This window comes from Pelophylax lessonae (genome assembly GCF_965119305.1).
Source record: "Pelophylax lessonae genome assembly, chromosome: 13".
NCBI classification, from domain to species: domain Eukaryota; kingdom Metazoa; phylum Chordata; class Amphibia; order Anura; family Ranidae; genus Pelophylax; species Pelophylax lessonae.
This window is the reverse complement of record NC_138780.1, coordinates 190,803,399-190,824,513: the sequence shown is the minus strand read 5'-3', so window position 1 is coordinate 190,824,513 and position 21,115 is coordinate 190,803,399. Positions and strand designations below refer to the sequence as shown.

Below are 21,115 nucleotides of genomic sequence, written 5' to 3'. Positions count from 1 at the left end.
AGATCCCCTTACTTCCTACTTACCGGGACTTAGCCAGAATGTATTATTCATATAACCTCGGGGTTACCAGATTAACTGCACACAGCGGAACAAGCTCAATGCTGGCGGCGATGTTTTCGAAGATCAGCAGATTAATCAACAAATACCGTTCCCTGATTTGCATGCCGTGATTGTCACGTTGGCGCATGTGGCTCTCAGGCAACCATAGCAGGAACAGCATTGCAAGATAAAATGATCGCATTATAACAGATGCTGTGATCGATTGTACGGCTAATACTGGGGGTGATCAAGGGGTGCTTACTGACTGTGTGGGGGGGATGGGTTGGACAGAGGCAGGGAGAGATTGGGGATTCAGCTTAGCTGAATCACAAGATCTTTCGCTGCCTCTCTGGCAGCAGACCCACCTTTTAGGCCAATTTGTATTCTGCTACATATTTTTGGTTAACCACTTTACCACCGGAGGATTTTGCTGTCTTACGTCCGGGCCACTTTTTGCCATTCGGCGCTGTGCGACTTTAACTGACAATTGCGCGGTCATGCAACGCCGTACCCAAATGAAATTTACGTCCTTTTTTTCCCACAAACAGAGCTTTCTTTTGGTGGCATTTGATCACCTGTGCGATTTTTACTTTTTGCGCTATAAACAAAAAAGGAGCATTTATTTTGAAAACATAATATTTTTAACATTTTTTTATATGAAATTCCCCCCCCAAAAAAATGTAAAAATCTAATTTTTTTAAAATTTTTGGCCAATTTGTTTTCTGCTAAATATGTTTGGTAAAGAAAATCACAATAAGCGTATTTTGATTGGTTTGCGCAAAAGTTATTGCGTTTACTAACTAAGGGAAAGATTTCTGTCATTTTTGGTGTTTTTTTTTTTAACGAGTAATGGCGGCGATCTGCGATTTTTTTTTTTTTTGCGGGACTGCAAGATTGCGGCGGACAGATCGGACCCTTGACTGACATTTTTGACACTTTTGGAGTTACCAGTGACATTACTACAGTAATCAGTGCTATAAATATGCACTGTTACTGCAAAAATGACACTGGCAGGGAAGGGGTTAATTTTATTGGAGAGGGAGGGGTTAATGTATGCCTGGTGCTTACTGACGTGTGGGGGGGGAGGGGACTGAGTGACACAAGGACAGATCACATTTTCAGCTATGCTGAACACTGCAATCTGTGACTGAGGAGATCCGCCAGCTCTGTTTACACAAGCGGGCGGATCTCCAAACTAGATTCCCCGACGATCGGGGAAGAGCAGAGGCGATCACCGCTGCTCCTCCTCTCCTGGACCGACTCCCGCTGTTTTCAGCGGGAGCGCGCCTCCGGCAGCGCGCGAGAGCCGCCTACAGGGGGAGAAGTCCAGCGACGTAGGTCTACGGAGCGATCGCGGCAGCAACAGTGGCCGCTGGTTCCGTAGATCGGCATCCACGCTGCCTAGTGGGGGTTGGAGTGCGCGCTCCCCCCCCCCCCCAGCACCACTCCCGCGACCGACGTACCCCTACGTCATTTTGTGCAGCCGAGCCAGCCTGCAGCAGTAAATCTGCAAGTGGTTAAGAACGACATACAAGTCTGTCTGTCCCGGTGGTAGATGAGAAATGTTGATTCTTTATGAATGATGCAGCTGCACGCAGCCGCACCAAGTTTGAATGTGACAATGGTTGCTGGGAAGAAGAACCCTTGCCCCCTGTCATGGTTGTGGGCAGGGCAGCCATCAGAAATTATGGGGCCCCTTACTCCGCTTTAGGCCTGGCCCTCCCGTGCCTGACCACCAAGTTGCATCCTCCTACTCTGCCCGGGCCTGTGAATGCATATGATTGAATGCTAGGACGCCAGGCAGTCCTAGCAACCAATAATTTTGACAGCGGCGGCCAGCCAGGCTGGGAGTTATGAGCTAGCGCAGTGGGTGGCACCAGCGAGAGTCAGGACTAATTGCCAGTGTAGGGGAGGAAAGGAAAAAAGGGGAGGTGTCAACTTAGAGCCCGGGCATTATTCGGGGATGGGCCCCTCAGGACGCCCGGGCCCCCTACATCTGTATGGGCTGTACCCCCCTGATGGCGGCTCTGGTTGTGGGGGCTAATGGCTGAAACCTGTGACATCCTAAATATGGGTATAACATGTTACGAAGGTGAACTTAGCCTTTAAATATTCAACACTTGCACTCCGGCTAGAGAAAAAAAAAGCAAAGTTGAGGATTGTAGACGGTGTGATCCGGGTTCTAGGGGGCCCACAAGATGATATGAAGCAGTATGCAGGCATGTGTAGCAGCATGCTGATTTAAGTGGGCCGTTGTTACATAAAGGAAGGTGAAGACTGTCGTAGTAAATATCTCCTGGGTGGCTCGTACAAACGGCGGCCTCACATTCCAAAGAGAACGTTAAAATAACACCTAAAAGTGACTAATGACTGAGCAATGCAGAAATGACCTTCCCAGTACACGGCATGCCAGTGTGACTGTATAGCAAATATAGAAAGTGCCATTTACTTCAATTATATATACATTGAAAAACCATTCATTCGCCTTATAAAACAACCCATTCAGTTTAACCACTTGCCGACCGCCCCACGTAGATTTACTGTGGCAGGGTGGCTCGGCTGCGCATAATCACGTAGATCTACGTGAATATGTGCACGCGCGACGCCGGAGCTGCGCTCCCGCTGTGATTAGACACAACGGGAGCCAGACCGCGGGAGGAGCGGGCGCGATCGCTGCTGGCCTACCGCGATCTTCACAGAAACTGACAGAGAGCCATCTGCCTATGTAAACAAAGCAAGCGGATCTCCTGTCAGACAGGCACACAGAGATCATTTGTCTCAGCTAAGCTGAAAGCGGAGTTCCGGCCTCGGGGTGAATTTTAGATAAAAATACCCCTGGGACAGTCAGGGTTAGCACATTCCACAATGGATAGCCTCTGAACTGTCCCGGTGTCGCACTTACCTTTTTAGAAGAAATACTTAGCTTGAAAATTTCTTCTCCAGCGCTGCCATCTCAGGTGTGGGCAGCTGAAGCCAGCGCGGCCTCTTGGGTGACGTCAGAGTCCCAGAATGCCCTGCATAGTCCCCGCTCGTCAGTTCCGGTGCAGGCGCGTCATCCCTGCACAGCTTTTCGATGTACCCAGAAGCTGTTTAGCAGGGAATGCCGCGCCTGCAACGGAAGTGAGGAGCGGGGCCGGTGCAGGCGCATTGACTCCTGGGAGCGATGACGTTCAGCTCCCAGGAGTCATCGCAAGCCAGAAGAGACGGCGCGGGCCGCGGCCACAGAGGGAGGAAGTGGAAGGAAGGGGAGTATATTTTCTTCTATAACAAGGTAAGTGACCAAAAAAAAAAAAAAAATCGGGAGCATCCATTTCTTTTTTTAGGTGACCCTCAGCAAGCGGATGGCCCAAAATCAATTTTCTCTTACGTCCTCCGACAGTCGCCGCCTCTTCATATTCGTCACATATGGGGTATTAGACTTTTCTCCGAAGGAGTAGCTAGGCAACAGAATATGTTAACAATAAAGCTTTAACATATCCCACCCTCAAGGGGTGGTCCCCTCAGTCAATACCCTCCTACTTCCTGCAACCATATCTCAGTTTTAATGTCTAGCTTGTCAGGAGTGGCTGGCTCTCTCTGTGCTGGGACTTTTTGTCCCAGACTCTTTCTTCTTTTTGATATTTTGTTTGAGTTTTCTCTCTGCCTTTACTTAGCTGTTATTTTTGTCAGCATTAGTTAGTTCTTCGGACGAAGAGGATCATGCGGACTGGGTCTCGGGCTGATCCCCCTGGTCGCAGGTCGTGGGTCAGTGGCTTCCCAGTCTGCCATCGAGCGTTCAGCCAGGTATCGCTCCTGGCACGGTGAACGACCCATCCCTGTTCGGTGCAGGGATGATTGGTGAGGTGGCTACCTCACCGGACGCTGTGCGGTTTCTGAACCGCCATTGTGTGCGTCTTGAATTGCGACTCTCCCTGCCTCATGTGCAGCGGCTTGTTCGCCTGTGCGGGTTCCCCACGCCATGTGAGGTAAGTGTATCTATGTGGGGACCTGTCTGTCTGGGGGGGGTCTCAGTCTGGGACTGTGTAACCTGCCTTTAATCACACTGCTTGTCTCCCTATCTCTCGGCTGCATGCTGTGGGCTGCAAGGGGGGGGGGGAGCTGTATGACACTGAGTATGTCAGGCTGGGCAGTGTGAGGAGCTGTGTGCTGTGGGGCATGTTTTTAATGGCATGTTGGGGCATATACAGCGATCGCTGCGGCGATCTAACATGTATCCATATAATGGGTTAATATTGTGTGTGATTTTATGCACTGTGGAGCGGCGATTTCGGCGCCAAACGACGCCATTTTACCGGCGCCCGCTCCGGCCGCATGGTTTACATGCACGGCGGCCATTTTCTTGTAGCCTCCATAGGCTTACATAGAGCGCCCTGGCAGCATCACTTCCTCTCTCCTGGAAGCACCGATCGAGGCAGCAGCAGCAGCGGAGTCTCCTCAGGTTTTATCCTTCTATTCCTGTGTTCCATTGCCTGTATTCAGTCTGTATATTCCCTGTGGGGGTCTCATTGTGCCTGAGTGTGGTGCGGTGGGCTGCGCTTGCCGCGCTTGCTGTAAGGGGGCAGTTAACCCTTGGTTGTCTGGCATACAGGGGCAATGGATTCTCAGGAGGGCAAGTTTCCCACAGTATTGGTGGAAAGCCAGGGGACCGCTGTTTCCCCCCCAGGGGGGGATTTAGCCACTATTGTGGCTGGCCTTGCTGCACAGGTGCAAATGCTGGTGGCTGCTCAATCTACTAAACGGCCCAGAGTTGCTCTGTCCTCTGATTCTGAGGGTGAAGGTGATGGGGCTGTTCTGGCGGGGACCTCCCTATCGGGGTCCCGCTCCTCTCTTGATCTAGTGGGGTCTGAGGTAGAGGCTGAAGTTGAGGGGGTTGATAATTCTCCCCCTGGCTCGCCTGAAGAGCTTGCAATCATGGATGAGTTGATTGCTTCCATTAAGCAGACGCTACGTTTGCAGGACGAGGTGTGTCCCCCAGCTGCCTTGGCGGCTTATGGGACGCAGAGAAAACGCAGGACGCCGCAGGTTTTTCCCTGCAATGCTGATTTTCAGCGCGCTGTTAAGGACCAATGGCGCGATTTGCGCAAGCCTTTTGCGGTGCCAAGTAAATTTAAGCTGCGTTATCCTTTCTCGCCTGCCACTGATGAACGGTGGTGTGTGCCTCCGCCGGTGGATCATGCTATTGCGGTTTTGAACAAAGCCACTGCGATCCCTGCAGAGGGATCCCCTGTTTTCCGTGATGCCACGGATAGGAGACTGGAGTCTCTTGCCCGTCATACTTATTCTGTTACGGGTTCTATGCTTAAGGCTCTGTTTGCTTCTCTCATGGCGGCCCAGGCGATCGCAAGTTGGACGCAGATGCTTAGGCGCGTCCTAGTGGCCGATTCGGCCTCGGCGGCGACCCTGGATATGGTGGATCAGATCCACCAGGGTGTCATGTATCTGTGTGATGCGGACCTGGACCTGATTCCGTTGGCCGCGCGTGTGCACAGCGTGGCGGTGTTGTCTCGCCGCCTGGTTTGGTTGAAATGTTGGTCGGTGGACCAATCTTCACGTAAAACCTTAGCCAATCTGCCTTATGATGGGTCTCGCCTTTTTGGGGAGTCCCTGGATGTGTTGATTAAGGGGATTACCGGGGGTAAGAGCACTCTCTTGCCCCATTTCCCCAAGGCTAAGGGGGTTTCTGGGAAGAAGCATGCTCAGTTTCGGCCCCCTCAGGGGTCTTTTCGTGCCTTTCGGCCGCACTACAAGGGCAAACCGTTCAAGGGCCAAGGCTCTCAGAAGAAGCCCTGGTCTGGGAAACAGAAGTCCGGTCAATCCGGACCTGCGGCCCATAACAGTTCGGCCTGAAGGGGCGCCCTCACCCAGTTTTGGGGTGGGGGGACGCTTGCTCGGTTTTCTTCAGCCCTGGTTGGCCCGTGTGAGGGACAGATGGGTTCTGGAAATCGTTCGATCTGGTTACAAGATCGAGTTTCTCTCTCGGCCGGAGAGCAGATTTTTTCCCTCAAATCTTCAACTGTCTCCAGAGCGCCTGCGGGATCTGCACCTGGCGGTGCGGGACCTGAGGGCTCAGGGAGTGGTGGTTCCGGTGCCTCATCGGGACAGATTTCGGGGGTTTTATTCCAATCTGTTCACCGTGCCCAGAAAGGAGGGCAAGGTTCGTCCGATTCTGGACTTGAAAGCTCTGAACCGCTCTGTGCGAGTTCGCAAGTTCCGCATGGAATCCCTGCGCTCGGTGGTGGCTGCCCTGGTTCCGGGGGAATTCATGGCCTCCATCGATTTGAAGGATGCGTACCTTCACATCCCCATATTCGAGGGTCATCAGAAGTACCTTCGATTTGCCATTGCGGAGGATCACTACCAGTTTGTGGCGTTGCCCTTTGGGCTCGCCTCGGCTCCGCGGGTCTTCACCAAGGTGCTTGCACCGGTTCTGGCATTATTGAGAGCCCAGGGCATTTCTGTCCTGGGGTATCTGGACGACATTCTAGTTCGGTCTGCGACCAGACAGGGTCTGGAGAAGGACCTGTCTGTCACAATGCAAACTCTGCAGGAGTTCGGTTGGACGATAAATGTTCCAAAGTCGACACTGAGTCCGTCGGTTCGTCTCCCCTATCTGGGAATGATACTGGACTCGGTGCAGGCGAAGGTCTTCCTGCCGGAAGACAAACTCAGGACTCTTCAGGAGGAAGTCAGGTCCCTCAGGGACGTTCCACACTCGTCTCTGCGGACGGGTATGAGATGTCTGGGATTGATGGTCTCGGCCTTCGAGGCGATTCCTTTCGCGCAGTTTCACACGCGGGGTCTCCAAGCGGAGATCCTGTCCAGGTGGGACGGGCGACCTCAATCTCTGGATCTTCAGATCTCGTTGAGTCATCGCACCAGGGAAAACCTTCTGTGGTGGCTCCAGTCCCCGTTGGTGTCCGGGGGCAAGTCTTTTCGTCCGATCTCGTGGACGATAATCACCACGGATGCCAGCCTGTCGGGCTGGGGTGGTGTTCTGGGCGTTCTGTCCGCCCAGGGGACCTGGTCGGAGGGGGAGTCTTCCCTTCCGATCAACATTCTGGAATTGCGTGCGATAAGGCTCTGTCTTCATCGCTGGACGGACCGGCTGCAGGGCTGCCCGGTTCGGGTGCAGACGGACAATGCCACGGCGGTGGCCTACATCAACCACCAAGGGGGCACCAGGAGTGCCCGAGCGGCTCGAGAAGTGGCCGACATTCTGTCTTGGGCCGAGACTCATGTCCCGGCGATAACGGCGGTTCACATTCCGGGAGTGGAGAACTGGCAGGCGGACTATCTGAGTCGCCAGACCCTGGATCAGGGGGAATGGTCTCTCCACCCGGCTGTCTTCCAGATGTTGTGCGCGAAGTGGGGTCTTCCAGATGTGGACCTGTTCGCGTCTCGCCTCAACTACAAGGTGAAGAGGTTCGTGGCAAGGACGCGCGACCCTCGGGCAGACGCGTCGGACGCGTTAGTGGCCCCGTGGCATCAGTACAGGCTGATGTACGCGTTTCCACCGATTCAGTTGCTGTCCAGGTTCCTTCGCAGGTTGCACTCGGAACGCAGCACGGTGATTCTTGTGGCACCGGACTGGCCTCGCCGGTCCTGGTACGCAGACCTCGTGAATCTGGCGGTCGACGCTCCTTGGCGTCTGCCTCTTCGAGACGATCTACTGTCTCAAGGACCGATTTACCATCCTGCTTTACAGTCGCTGGCTTTGACGGCCTGGCTGTTGAGACCGAGGTCCTGAAGGAGAAGGGTCTCTCTCCAGAGGTCGTTCATACTTTGATCAACGCGAGGAAGTCTTCCTCGGGGAAGGTTTATTACCGTACTTGGAAGGCCTATTTTGCCTGGTGTGAGTCCAGGGGGTTTTCACCCCGCGCGTACTCGGTTTCCCGTGTGCTGTCTTTCCTTCAGACGGGTGTCGATCAGCGTTTGGCGCTGGCTACGATTAAGGGTCAGGTGTCGGCGCTGGCCGTTCTGTTTCAACGTCCCGTGGCTTCCAACTCCTTGGTTGGCACTTTTATTCAGGGTGTGCGGCATCTGGTTCCTCCTAGGAGGGATCCTTTGCCCCCTTGGGACTTGAATCTAGTTCTGTCTGTGTTGCAACGTGCTCCTTTTGAACAGATCAGGGAGATCTCGTTGTCTATGTTGTCCAAAAAGGTCGCCTTTTTGGTGGCGATCACTTCGGCTCGCAGAGTGTCGGAACTGGCGGCTTTGTCCTGCAAGTCTCCGTACCTGGTTGTTCATTTGGATAAGGTGGTCTTGCGACCTAATCCTTCTTTTCTACCGAAACGAGTTTCGGAATTCCATCTTAACGAGGATATTGTTTTGCCTTCGTTGTGCACGAAGCCTAAACATCCAAAGGAGGTGAGATTGCACTCTCTGGATGTTGTTCGGGCGATAAGGGTTTACCTTAAATCGACTGAGTCTTTTCGTAAGACTGACTCCTTGTTTGTTCTTCCAGAGGGTCCTCGGAAGGGCATGGCGGCTTCCGCCTCTACCATTGCCAAATGGATCAGGCAGACCATTGAACAGGCCTATGCCTTGCAGGGGAAGGTTCCCCCTGTGCCTGTGAAGGCGCACTCTACTAGATCACTGAGTACGTCTTGGGCCTGCCGTCATGGGGCTTCTGTAGCCCAGGTGTGTAAGGCGGCGACTTGGTCGACCGTACACACTTTCACAAAATTCTACAAGGTAGATGTTCAGGCATCGGCGGATGCTTCCTTTGGCCGCAAGGTTCTTAGTGCGGCTGTTCCATAGGGTCCCTTATTGGGGACTCCTGGCTGTTGGGATAGCTTTTTTGTATCCCCTGGTTTTTTTGTCTTTTCCTGGGTTGTTGCTCCTGTTGAGCACTTATTTTTGCTGTTGCCCAGCTGGTTTCCTTCCTTTGGTAAGGTTCCTTTCTTTGATGTGGAGACTGCGTTGCCTTTCGGCGCGGATGCGTTTCCCACCCCTCATGTTTGCACTGCTTTGGGACGTCCCCATATGTGACGAATATGAAGAGGCGGCGACTGTCGGAGGACGTAAGAGAAAACGGAATTTTTGTAAAATCTTACCTGTAAAATTCCTTTCTCTGAGTCCTCCGACAGTCGCCGCCCCCGCCCCTCTTTTGGGGTTTGAATGTATACTCTACTGCTATTCCACTAAAACTGAGATATGGTTGCAGGAAGTAGGAGGGTATTGACTGAGGGGACCACCCCTTGAGGGTGGGATATGTTAAAGCTTTATTGTTAACATATTCTGTTGCCTAGCTACTCCTTCGGAGCAAAGTCTAATACCCCATATGTGACGAATATGAAGAGGCGGCGACTGTCGGAGGACTCAGAGAAAGGAATTTTACAGGTAAGATTTTACAAAAATTCCGGTTTTTTTTCGATTTTGAGGCCGGAACTCCACTTGAAACAAAACACTGATCTCTGTGTGCCTGTCACAGAGCCCCCCCCCCCCCCCCCAACAGTTAGTGAGCACAAATAGGCATAAATCTATCCCTTTGATCATCCCCAGTATTAACCCCTTCTCTGCCAGTGTCATTATTACAGTAACAGTGCATATTATTTAGCACTGATTACTGTATTAATGTCACTGGTTCCCAAAAAGTGTCTCAGTGCCGCTGAAAATCTCTGATCGCCGCCATTACTAATAAAAAGTCCAAAAGTTGATTTATTTTCTCAATGGAGGTCAGAATTTATTACAAAACAAAAACGAAGAATTTCCAAGCTCAACTTACCGACCAGCCTGCGACCCACTGCATTGATCTGTCTAACAGTATGCGTTAAAAACAGGGGTTTAGTTGCACACATTTGCAAATATATGCATAAGCTGCAGGCCCCGGCAAGGCACCCTGTTACCCATAGTCCCTACTATCTCTTTTAAAGCGGTAGTATACTCTGCTTTTTAATTTTTACCTAGGTAAACCTGCAAGGTTTAGGAGATATTCACCCTGCATGCAGCTGCTGACACCAGCGGTGCATGCACTCTGAAGGTATCTTACCGGACCTTCAGAGCTCCTTGCCAGAAAGTGAACTCCCGCACGCATGCGTGGGAGTGACGTCATCACGGCTCCAGCCACTCACTGCGCCGGAGCCGCCGAACCCGGAAGAGACACCAAGGGAAGATGTCAGCCCCCTCAGCGGTGTCCGGGCGACCGTGTGGGGGCTTTGTTCTAAGGTATTTCATAATGTGCTAGTATGCTATGCATACTAGCACATTATGCCATTGTCCTGCAGGTTTTTTGTTTTTTTGGGGGTTTTTTTTTTACAGGGGATAGAACCGCTTTGAGTCTCCACAGTGGGAGCACATGTATTCTGATAAATGGATGGAGGACAGGTGACTGAAGGGAGCTCACCCCTCCTTAAAGGCGCAGGAACACTCTGAACACCCAGCACATAGCACTATGGCAGCAAAGGTATCAGTGCTTTGCCTGACCAATATAACAACAATACAAAAAATGGTCACTGCCCCCCACCTATAACTGGTCTTTACAGCAAGGAGCACTGGAAGGGCAAACGCATGTCAAAACCAAAGAATTTCCAAGCTCAACGTACCAAGCAGCCAGCGACCAACCGAACTGACCTGTCTAACAGTAATACGTTAAAAACAGGGATTTAGTCTGCACACACTCTTAAAAGTCCAGAGGTAGGGACTACGGGTATCAGGGTGCCTTGCTGGGGCCTGCAGCTTACGCATGCATTTGCAAATGTGTGCAGACTAAACCCCTGTTTTTAGCGCATACTGTTAGACAGGTCAGTTCAGTTGGTTGCAGGCTGGTCGGTAAGTTGAGCTTGGAAATTCTTCGGTTTTATTTGACATGCGTTTGCCCTTCCAGTGCTCCTTGCTGTAAAGACCAGTTATAGGTGGGGGCAGTGACCATTTTTTTGTATTACGCAGAATGTATTACAGCAGTGCAGGTTGGTCGGTAACCATTGTAGCTTGCACTGGTTGGTGTGGGGGAAAAATCATTATTTGTTCTGATTTGTGTCTTGCTGTTCATCTGTCGGGTCATTGAGTTGCACTGGGGGTAGCAGTAATGGGGATGTAATATGCTCCTCAGTATGCAGGAGGTGGAGTTGCAGAGAAGGGTTAAACGAGGACAGCATTGTGTGACATCACACCGCCCGAGCCGCTTCTCATTGTGTACCCCCCCCACCCCCCGGGCACAGCTCTGATCTCTCCATATATAGACACTGTGCCATGCCAGCCGGTGTACAGAACATGTCCTCTCTCCCCATTAGTGTGCTGGGTACCTGATACATGGCAGACCCCATCCTGATCTCTGTGGACGATGCGCAGGCCTGGCAATCGCACTGTGCGCCAATTCATTCACTGAGATCAGAGCGGGATCAAACGCCCCCCCCCCCCCCCCTCCCGTCTCTCTCTCCATCCTTTACCAAGCTGTCTGTATTTTCTTTCTGCATCACTTTCCCCTTCCCATCCCTCTTTATCTCTGGCTTCCACCTCCATGCTTTCTCTCCCTCCTCCCTCTCGCCCCCTTCTCTCTCTCTCCCGGGTGTTTGATTACGGTCATTAATTTGAAGCTGTATTTTTTTATTATCTAGAATTTGTCATACTATACTAAAATACAATGTAACCTTTGTATATAGAAATATAATAGTTATATACAATGCAATCCTTAACCACTTTCAGACCGGAGGATTTGGCTGCTTAATAACCAGGCCCTAATTTGTGGTTCGGCACTGCATTACTTTAACGGACAATTGCGCGGTCGTGCGACGATGTACCTAAACAAAATTGACGTCCATTTTTTTTTCCCCACAAATAGAGCTTTCTTTGGTGGTATTTGATCACCTGTTTGATCACCGATTTTTATTTTATGCGCTATAAACATAAAAAGAGCGACAATTTTGAAAAAAAAAAAAAAAACAATATTTTTAACATTCTTTTATATGAAATTGCCCCCCAAAAAAATGTAACAATCAAAATTTTTTAACATTTTGGCCAATTTGTCAATAATTACAAAAACGAAATAAAAAATAAAATAAATAAAATATATAATAAAATAAAAAATAAACAAAAAAGAGCGACAACTTTGAAAAGAAAAACAATATTTTTCACATTCTTTTATATGAAATTCTCAAAAAAAAAAAAAATGTAAACCTCAAAATGTTTTAACATTGTGGCCAATTTGTATACGATGCAATCCTTAACCACTTTCAGACCGGAGGATTTGGCTGCTCAAAGACCAGGCCCTATTTTACGATTCGGCACTGCGTGACTTTAACCACTTTGGTTCCGGAAGATTTTACCCCCTTCCTCACCAGGGGGTATTTTGCGATTCGGCACTGCGCGACTTTAACGGACAATTACGCGGTCGTGCGACGCTGTACCCAAACGAAACTGGCGTCCTTTTTTTTCCCACAAACAGAGCTTTCTTTTGGTGGTATTTGATCACCTGTGCGATTTTTATTTTTTGCGCTATAAACAAAAAAAGAGTGACCATTTTGAAAAAAAAAAAACAATATTTTTCACATTTTTTTATATGAAATTGCCCCCCAAAAAAATGTAAAAATCTAAATTTTTTAACATTTTGGCCAATTTGTCAATGATTACAAAAACGAAATTTTTTGCGCTATAAACAAAAAAAGAGCGACAACTTTGAAAAGAAAAACAATATTTTTCACATTCTTTTATATGAAGTTCTCAAAAAAAAAAAAAAATGTAAACATCAAAATGTTTTAACATTGTGGCCAATTTGTATACGATGCAATCCTTAACCACTTTCAGACCGGAGGAGTTGGCTGCTCATTGACCAGGCCCTATTTTGCGAATTCGGCACTGCGTGACTTTAACGGACAATTGCGCAGTCATGCAACACTGTACCCAAACAAAATTGATGTCCTTTTTTTCCCACAAATAGAGCTTTCTTTTGGTGGTATTGGATCACCCGATTTTTATTTATTTTTTTTTTTTTTTTTTTTTTTTTTTTTGCGCTATAAACAAAAAAAGTGACAATTTTGAAAGAAAAAAAAACAATATTTTTCAAATTTTTATATAAAATTCTCAAAAAAAAATGTAGACATCAACATTTTTTAACATTTTAGGCCAATTTGTTTTCTGCTACATATTTTTGGTGAAAAAAAATCGCAATAAGCATATTTTGATTGGTTTGAGCAAAAGTTATTGCGTTTACTAACTACGGGAGATTTTTGTCATTTTTATTGTTTTTTTTTTGTTTGTTTTTTTTTTAACTAGTAATGGCGGCAATCTGCGTTTTTTTTTTTTTTTTTTGCGAGACTGCGACATTGCGGCGAACAGATCGGACCCCTAACTGACATTTTTGACACTTTTGGAGGGACCAGTGACATTACTACAGTAATCAGTGCTAAAAATATGCACTGTTACTGTAATAATGATACTGGCAGGGAAGGGGTTAACATTGTGGGTGATCAAGGGGTTAAATGTGACCCTAGGGGCGTGATTCTAACTGTGGGGGGGGGGCGTGGCTTGTGAAGTCATCACAGAGACATGTGACCCTATATAGCAGGATCACATGACATCTGTGATCACTTCAGGGAAAAGTATGGACAGCTGTGTTTACATCAGCCGTCCGTCCTTCTCTGTCAGCGGCAGGAGATCACGGGTGGCTGGCAGCCATCGGAGCCGTCTGACACCCGTACTATCTTCACCGCTGGAGATCGGGGGCGGGAACGCGCCTCCGGCAGCGTGCGATCGCCCCCTAGCTCCTCCCAGGCGAGCGCCGTACATGTACAGGACTTTGCCTGGGAGAGCCAGCCTGCCACAGTACATCTGCGGCGGCTTGACGTAAAGTGGCTAAACTGATATACCCAGATATATACTTATATATATATATATATATATATATATATATATATATATATATATATATATATATATATATATATACACGAAATCTCGTGTTATTTCCAGTTCTCAGGGATGTATTGCATTCAGTCCGTGCTCCGCCCCGCCTCCTCTCAGTGACTGAAAGCATTATATCCCATAGAGCTCACTGAGAGGAGGCGGGGCGGAGCACAGACTGAATGCAATACATCCCTGAGAACTGGAAATAACTCGAGATTTCGTCATTAGGCGATTCGCAAGGGCTGCTGGGATACACGACGCCACTATCCCAAGAGCCCTTGCGATTTGCCAAGTGACGTAATCGCCGAAAGGCAGCAGGACCCCGAAGTGCAGATGAATAAAGAAGAAAAACGGTATTTCCTTACAAAAAAAAAAAAATAGTTTGCATTGGTAAAAACATTTTTAAAGAGGATTACGTATATCTCAACTTGTTAAAATGGGTGGAACTCCGCTTTAAGGCACATTTTTATGTTGTATTTATGCTTTGTGGTTTAGGTTTGTTTTCATCTGATTTGTTTGCGGATTGGCAGAGGTGGAATCTACCTACTTTTGGTAAACCACTGTGTGCATTAAAACATACACTATATTTCCAAAAGTATTGGGACGCCGGCCTTTACACACACATGAATTTTAATGGCATCCCAGTCTTAGTCCGTAGGGTTCAATATTGAGTTGGCCAACCCTTTGCAGCTATAACAGCTTCAACTCTTCTGGGAAGGCCGTCCACAAGGTTTAGGAGTGTCTAAGGGAATGTTTGACCATTCTTCCAGAAGAGCATTTGTGAGGTCAGGCGCTGATGTTGTACGAGAAGCCTTGGCTTGAAGTCTCCGCTCTAATTCATCCCAAAGGTTTTCTATCGGGTTGAGGTCAGGACTCTGCAGGTCAGTCAAGTCTAAGACTGGGATGCCATTAAAGTTCATGTACATGTAAAGGCAGAGTCTCAATACTTTTATGATCAATTATTTCATAGCTGCCACCATCCTAATATACAAAATTGAACATTCTAGTGCTTCAACCTCCAAAGATGGAGGCTAAAAACGAGGGACTTTGAATGTGCGATAACACGGGTATATATACAAATGATTTCCCAGCAACCACTGCAAAATCCCTCCTTGTGTCCAGCGTATAAAGGACATTGTGTTCCTTATTTCCTGTTTGTACAAATGGTGGCCGTTGTGCCTGCTCCTTTCCTGTGTCGCTAGTTATGGAACATACCCAATGTTCTATTTTTACCAGATTCATCGTAATTACATGACTGATAGCTGTAGTGCAGACGTCCCTAACTCTTGGCTGTCCTGACCTCCTTGTATCACTTTCAGGGACTATGTGCCACCCGTACTTAGGGGTAACTTCTCTAGTGACTGTAGATGGCATTGTAACCTGTTATTCTCTGTATCCCGTTACAGCGGAGGTGTACATCGGTATAGGAAAACCATCAGAAGCCACCGCCTGTATCCAGGAAGCCGCTAACCTGTTCCCAGTGTCACACAATGTGCTGTACATGAGAGGTCAGGTGTCCGAGCTGCGGGGAAATATTGACGATGCCAAGAGATGGTATGAAGAGGCCCTGTCTATCAGCCCCACCCATGTGAAGAGCATGCAGAGACTGGTGAGTGCAATACATGTTCTATGATCACATACTGTAGATCAGTGCCCTGGATCAGCGTCATGAGTTGCCATGCTCTGCGTGGGCTGGCCACCAGCACCATAACCAGTGATGCTGTAGGGAAAGACATATGGTGTCATTCAATGTTATGGTGGTAGCGGCTAGTCATGGCAGCACATGATGCTGATCCAGGGCAGGCAGCATGCAGGGCCACCCCCAACATTCTGGAGAGGACAGAGGCACGCCTCCTCAAGACATACATGTGATAGGGAGACCTCTGATGTGATAGGGAGACCTCTGATGTGATAGGGAGACCTCTGATGTGATAGGGAGACCTCTGATGTGATGGGGAGACCTCTGATGTGATGGGGAGACCTCTGATGTGATGGGGAGACCTCTGATGTGATGGGGAGACCTCTGATGTGATGGGGAGACCTCTGATGTGATGGGGAGACCTCTGATGTGATGGGGAGACCTCTGATGTGATGGGGAGACCTCTGATGTGATGGGGAGACCTCTGATGTGATAGGGAGTCCTCTGATGTGATGGGGAGACCTCTGATGTGACGGGAGGACCTCTGATGTGACGGGAGGACCTCTGATGTGATAGGGAGACCTCTGATGTGATAGGGAGACCTCTGATGTGATAGGGAGACCTCTGATGTGATAGGGAGACCTCTGATGTGATGGGGAGTCCTCTGATGTGATGGGGAGACCTCTGATGTGATAGGGAGACCTCTGATGTGATAGGGAGACCTCTGATGTGATAGGGAGACCTCTGATGTGATGGGGAGGACCTCTGAATTGACGGGAGGACCTCTGATGTGACGGGAGGACCTCTGATGTGACGGGAGGACCTCTGATGTGACGGGAGGACCTCTGATGTGACGGGAGGACCTCTGATGTGACGGGAGGACCTCTGATGTGACGGGAGGACCTCTGATGTGACGGGAGGACCTCTGATGTGACGGGAGGACCTCTGATGTGACGGGAGGACCTCTGATGTGACGGGAGGACCTCTGATGTGACGGGAGGACCTCTGATGTGACGGGAGGACCTCTGATGTGACGGGAGGACCTCTGATATGAAGTGGAGCTCTTGATGTGATAAGAGGACCTCTGATATGATGGGGACATGTAACGGGAAGGACCTCTAATGTGACGGGAGGACCTCTGATGTGACGGGAGATGTGATGGATAGGTGGCCGCTGATATGATGGGAGACCTCTATTGTGATGGGGGGGGGCGCATCTAATATGAAGTAAACGCCAATAAGGAGGTTGTGTGCATCGCCCCAGGCTCAGGTCCAGTACTGATAAGAACATTTACATATTTTACATTTTAGACTAGAGAGCCTCCGGATTTTGCATATGTTATCTGATCATTCTGGAGATATTTCCTGCAGATTTCTGTTTTACTTCCAGGATGGTTGTAGTAAGCAGGGACTCTGAACACAGGAGTGGCTGATGCTCTTTTGATAGTGTGAAGGGTTTATGGTCATGGCGAAGGACAGACGTGCAGGAAGTAATAATCAATTTTCTGCAATGTGTTTTACCAAGTCATCATTCAACATTTACCAAAAGTGTTTTTCAATGTGATTATCACATACTTGCTGTATGTTCGTGTTCAAGATTTGAACCAGCACAGCGGGATTCCCCCTTAGGTGACCTATCAGCATTGATCCCTGCCACATATAGGAAAATGTTTGTAGTATACATTCTGATTGTAGTATGTGTGTATAACATAGTGTAAGCTTGCAAATAATATAAGTCCCTTTAAAACCACCCAATACATATGTGCGGAATCAAAAGGGTGGGCTTTAACGCTGGCACACTGCACATGTGCATCCCTGAGTGGCCATACTTGTGTGCTGAGTGTGCGCCCACTGTGCACTCAGCTCAAACATCAAGCTTTCTCAGACAGCTCCCGGCCCAGCTGGTAGCCTTTATTACCGGCCTCAGATCATGTGACCACTGTGACAGATATCACATGATCGCCTATCCTTCCCACCCCCAAGTGTATCAAACTATTTAAAGGGACAGTGTGTTGAGTGAAAAGTGGTTAATGGTCAGCGCCTACAAAAAACAAGCTTCAGTTTTAATCATTTTAAAGCTCTGGAAGGTTTTACCCCCCCCCCCTTCATGACCAGGCCATTTTTTGTTATTCAGCACTGGGCTACGTTGACAATTGCGCAATTATGGAACACATATTGTGGCAAGCAATTTGGCACAAACTGACACTTTTGATACTTTGTGGGAATCAGTGACACTAATACAGTGATTAGTGCTAAAAAAAATATGCCCTGTCACTGTACTAATGACACTGGCTGGGAAGGGAATGAACATCTAGGGAGATCAAAGGGTTAAATGTGCGCCTTGCCAGTGTTTTTGTTCTGCTTTTACTAAAGGATGTGCTGGATTTTCTTTCCCTGCCTTGCATCGCCTTCACATCCTCGCTGTCAGGGTGGAGCTGTTTACATAGACAGAGCTCCGTTCAGCCCCTCTACCCGACGATTGGTGGGTGCCAGCAGGCATCTTTTGGCTGACACCCACTGATTGGCTTCTGCTGTGACTAATCACAGCACCCCCTAGGTCAGGGGTGTCAAACTAAATTTCATTACGGGCCGCATCAGCATTATGGTTGCCCCCAAAGGGCCGGATATATCTGTAAGATTAGATGCACCCGACGCCCCCTTACACCCTTAAAGAGATGTCAAGAGCCGCCCCCACCATCAGAAGTCAAGAGTCACCCACCCTTCTTTACATCACAATGCACCCCCTTACCTTGTGCTACTGCCAGAAAGATGCGGGGGGATCTGGGAAGAAGAAAATGCAAGGTCTGGAGGAGGACCAGAGGAGGGCTGGAGTCAGCTTACAGAGTCTGCTGAATTCTGAGACCAGGGGAGGCAGAGACAAGGTGGTGTTGTGGCTGCACAGTGAGGTGTAGGATCTGTAGGAGGAGTTTTGCCCTCCTCTCTGCTGCAGACTGCTGAGAAGGGGGGCTGGGCAATGAGGAGCCTTTTTACAGCAGCACAGAGAAGCACAGGATCTGGCAAAGGAGTTCTGTCCGCTCTGCTGCCGACTACAGAGACACGGTGGGGGCAGAGGAAAGAGGGGTGCCGCAGCTGCAGGAGAGGTGCAAGGGCCACATGAAATAGCCTGGGGGGCCTCATTCGGCCTGCGGGCCTTGTGTTTGACACCTGTGCCCTAGATGGAAGTGCAGAATCGCATAGCTATATATATATATATATCTCTATGTGTGTGTTTGTGTGATTTTGCACAAAACAGCCGCCCTATAGCAGTAGATCGTTAAAGTAGAAGTAAAGTGGATTTGTAAACAAATGGCTGACAGACGGGGTATTATTCACAAAAGAGACCCTATTGGTTTCTTCTGCCATAAATGCATCTTTCTGCCTGTAAGCTTCCATGTTCACTGAGCTGCGCATGCGCAGCTTAGTGAACATTTGCGACCTCGATTCGTGCCGCAGTGATGCGACTCCTGTGACGTCATTGTGGCCTGGCCTATCAAATTGCCGAAGGCACAGAACCCGGAAGGTAGACGGGGCGAAGGTGGAAGCACCGGGGGGGGGGGGGGTTGATTGATTCCTCCGCAGCGCTGAAGAGGTCACTATATGACAGGTAAGTCTAGTCTATGTCTATGTACTAATATGCTGTGCATACCAGCACATTATGGCATTACCATCCTGGGGGTCCTAAAAAACACATTTTATAGCGGACTTTACTTCCGATTTAGGGGTTACAGATCTAGCTGTAGTCTCTCCTTGCGGTCAGTTCTGAAAGGTGACTGATAGTGATAGCAGTGCCATCTTAAGAGCATTATAGGGCCGCCGGGCAAAGCAGTGCACTGGGGCCCCACCTACACAACCACCCACGAGAATACAAATGCAAATTAAGGATAAGGCGATATTTATTGGTACAGCAGTGCCAGGCTAATGACAGCTTCCAAGCTGGGCGGCTGGGTCCGGTGAACACACACACAGATGGGAGTCAGACTGGACTGTCCTGTGTGTCTCTGTTCCCGTGGAGGTGGACAGGCATTCCTGCAGTTGTGTGCTCCCCCTCCACGGTCCAAGTGGCCTGACAGCAGCGCATTGCGCAGGGCCAATAGGTGCTTGCCACCTGCTAAGTTCAGCGGCGAGAATCGGGACTAATGATTGGCTCTGGCTGGGTTGCTCGGCAGGTGGTGCCCCCCGGCAACTGCCCTGCGTGCCCATTCGGTAAGATGGCCCGGTACTGATAGCAGGGCGAAATCAAGCATGAATCTATGGGTTTTGGTTATCAGCAGGTATACAGCCAAAATCATTGGCTGTAACCTGCTGACAAACTCGTGCTGTGTACAAGCAGAACACAGATTAGCCAGGGGCACGCACATGCACTACTCTAAACCAGGAGGTTCGCTGCGATGTATGGGTACATCGCGGTGCCTAGGGGAGCCGCTTGCCAGCAGTAAAGCGGGTACCAGTGCTTTGTGTCTGAGACTCCACTGCAGATTATATGCCTCTGCTACAGAGCCACAGTAAAAGTGCCGCTGCTTTAAAATAAGGACAGATGCCAATGGTAAATCATTCTCATTGGTGGTTGTGATTTTCTGTGCTGTGCATATCGTTACTGATCAATACCCATGTAATATCGTCAGCAGGGTGTGTAGGTAAATAAGGCAGACAGAGGCCTCCTCTCCGGGGTCATTCTTTATATAAAGCATTGCAGCCCCTCCTGTCTTGTCATTGTAGCTCTCTGGCTCTTTTGTGAAGCCCCGGCATGGAAAGCAATGCAGGCCGGGGATATGGAGCGCACTAAAAAGCTTTAGACAAAGCCTCATAGCTGCAGGCTACATTACTCCATCTCCGGCAACTGACCTAAAATCCCTCACTGAACCAACCGGATGGGGAGCTTCTGGCTGCACCATCCTCTGGGGGGAGGGGGGGGGGGATCTTCACCTTATATAGATCATCACATGGCATGGAATACTCTAAGGAGTCAGAATTAGAGGCGTCTTTAAAAGCACACTTACCATTTATAAGGCACAATTACCACTTAACATTGCATGCCCGTGAAACGGCGAAACACTACAATACTCAAAATTGGCATAAACAACGTTTTAAAAACCTTTAAAGGTCATTAATTTAGTGTTACCGGTAAATTATTACCCTAGATTTATTGCTCCCACTCCAGTGTGCATGGCAATTCCTGAATTATACCGATGTAATCATTTTTGTACAGGTGCATGCCCAATATGTATGTTTGTGTAGATGGGAGCAGGGGGCTTTTACATTTTTTAGGAGGGTTTATTATTTTTTAAACTTTTTTTCAATTTATCTTTATTGCTATCATACCGGGGCTGATAAGCCCTCTATGTATTCGCATGGTGAAGGAGGCAGGTTCTCTTTAGGGAGACATCATGGTCTATTAAAGTCATAACGTCACCTCGGCACTCTGCTGCACTCTGTCCCCTTTATGGCTGCCTAACACGTGCAACAGCAAAAGGAAGGGTCTTTTAAAGATTTTTTTAATGCCCCAGCCCCCTCCCCAAAAGAATGTCAAAATCAGCAGCTACAGTATTGTAGTATTGTACTATAGCAGCTGACTTTTGATAAAAGGACACTTACATGTACA

The 21,115-nt window shown here is 48.9% G+C and overlaps 1 protein-coding gene across 6 annotated transcripts in view; it reads left to right on the top strand.

Annotated features, from left to right (window-relative positions):
- TTC7B (tetratricopeptide repeat domain 7B) overlaps positions 1-21,115 on the top strand; it is a gene marked incomplete at its 3' end in the record, with an annotated part of 261,869 nt that overhangs the window by 237,717 nt on the left and 3,037 nt on the right. For all 6 annotated transcript variants that reach the window (XM_082242786.1, XM_082242790.1, XM_082242787.1 and 3 more), the window contains one exon: positions 15,285-15,487. In XM_082242786.1, the coding sequence (XP_082098912.1) occupies positions 15,285-15,487 (203 nt within the window). The remainder of the gene's footprint in view (positions 1-15,284; positions 15,488-21,115) is intronic.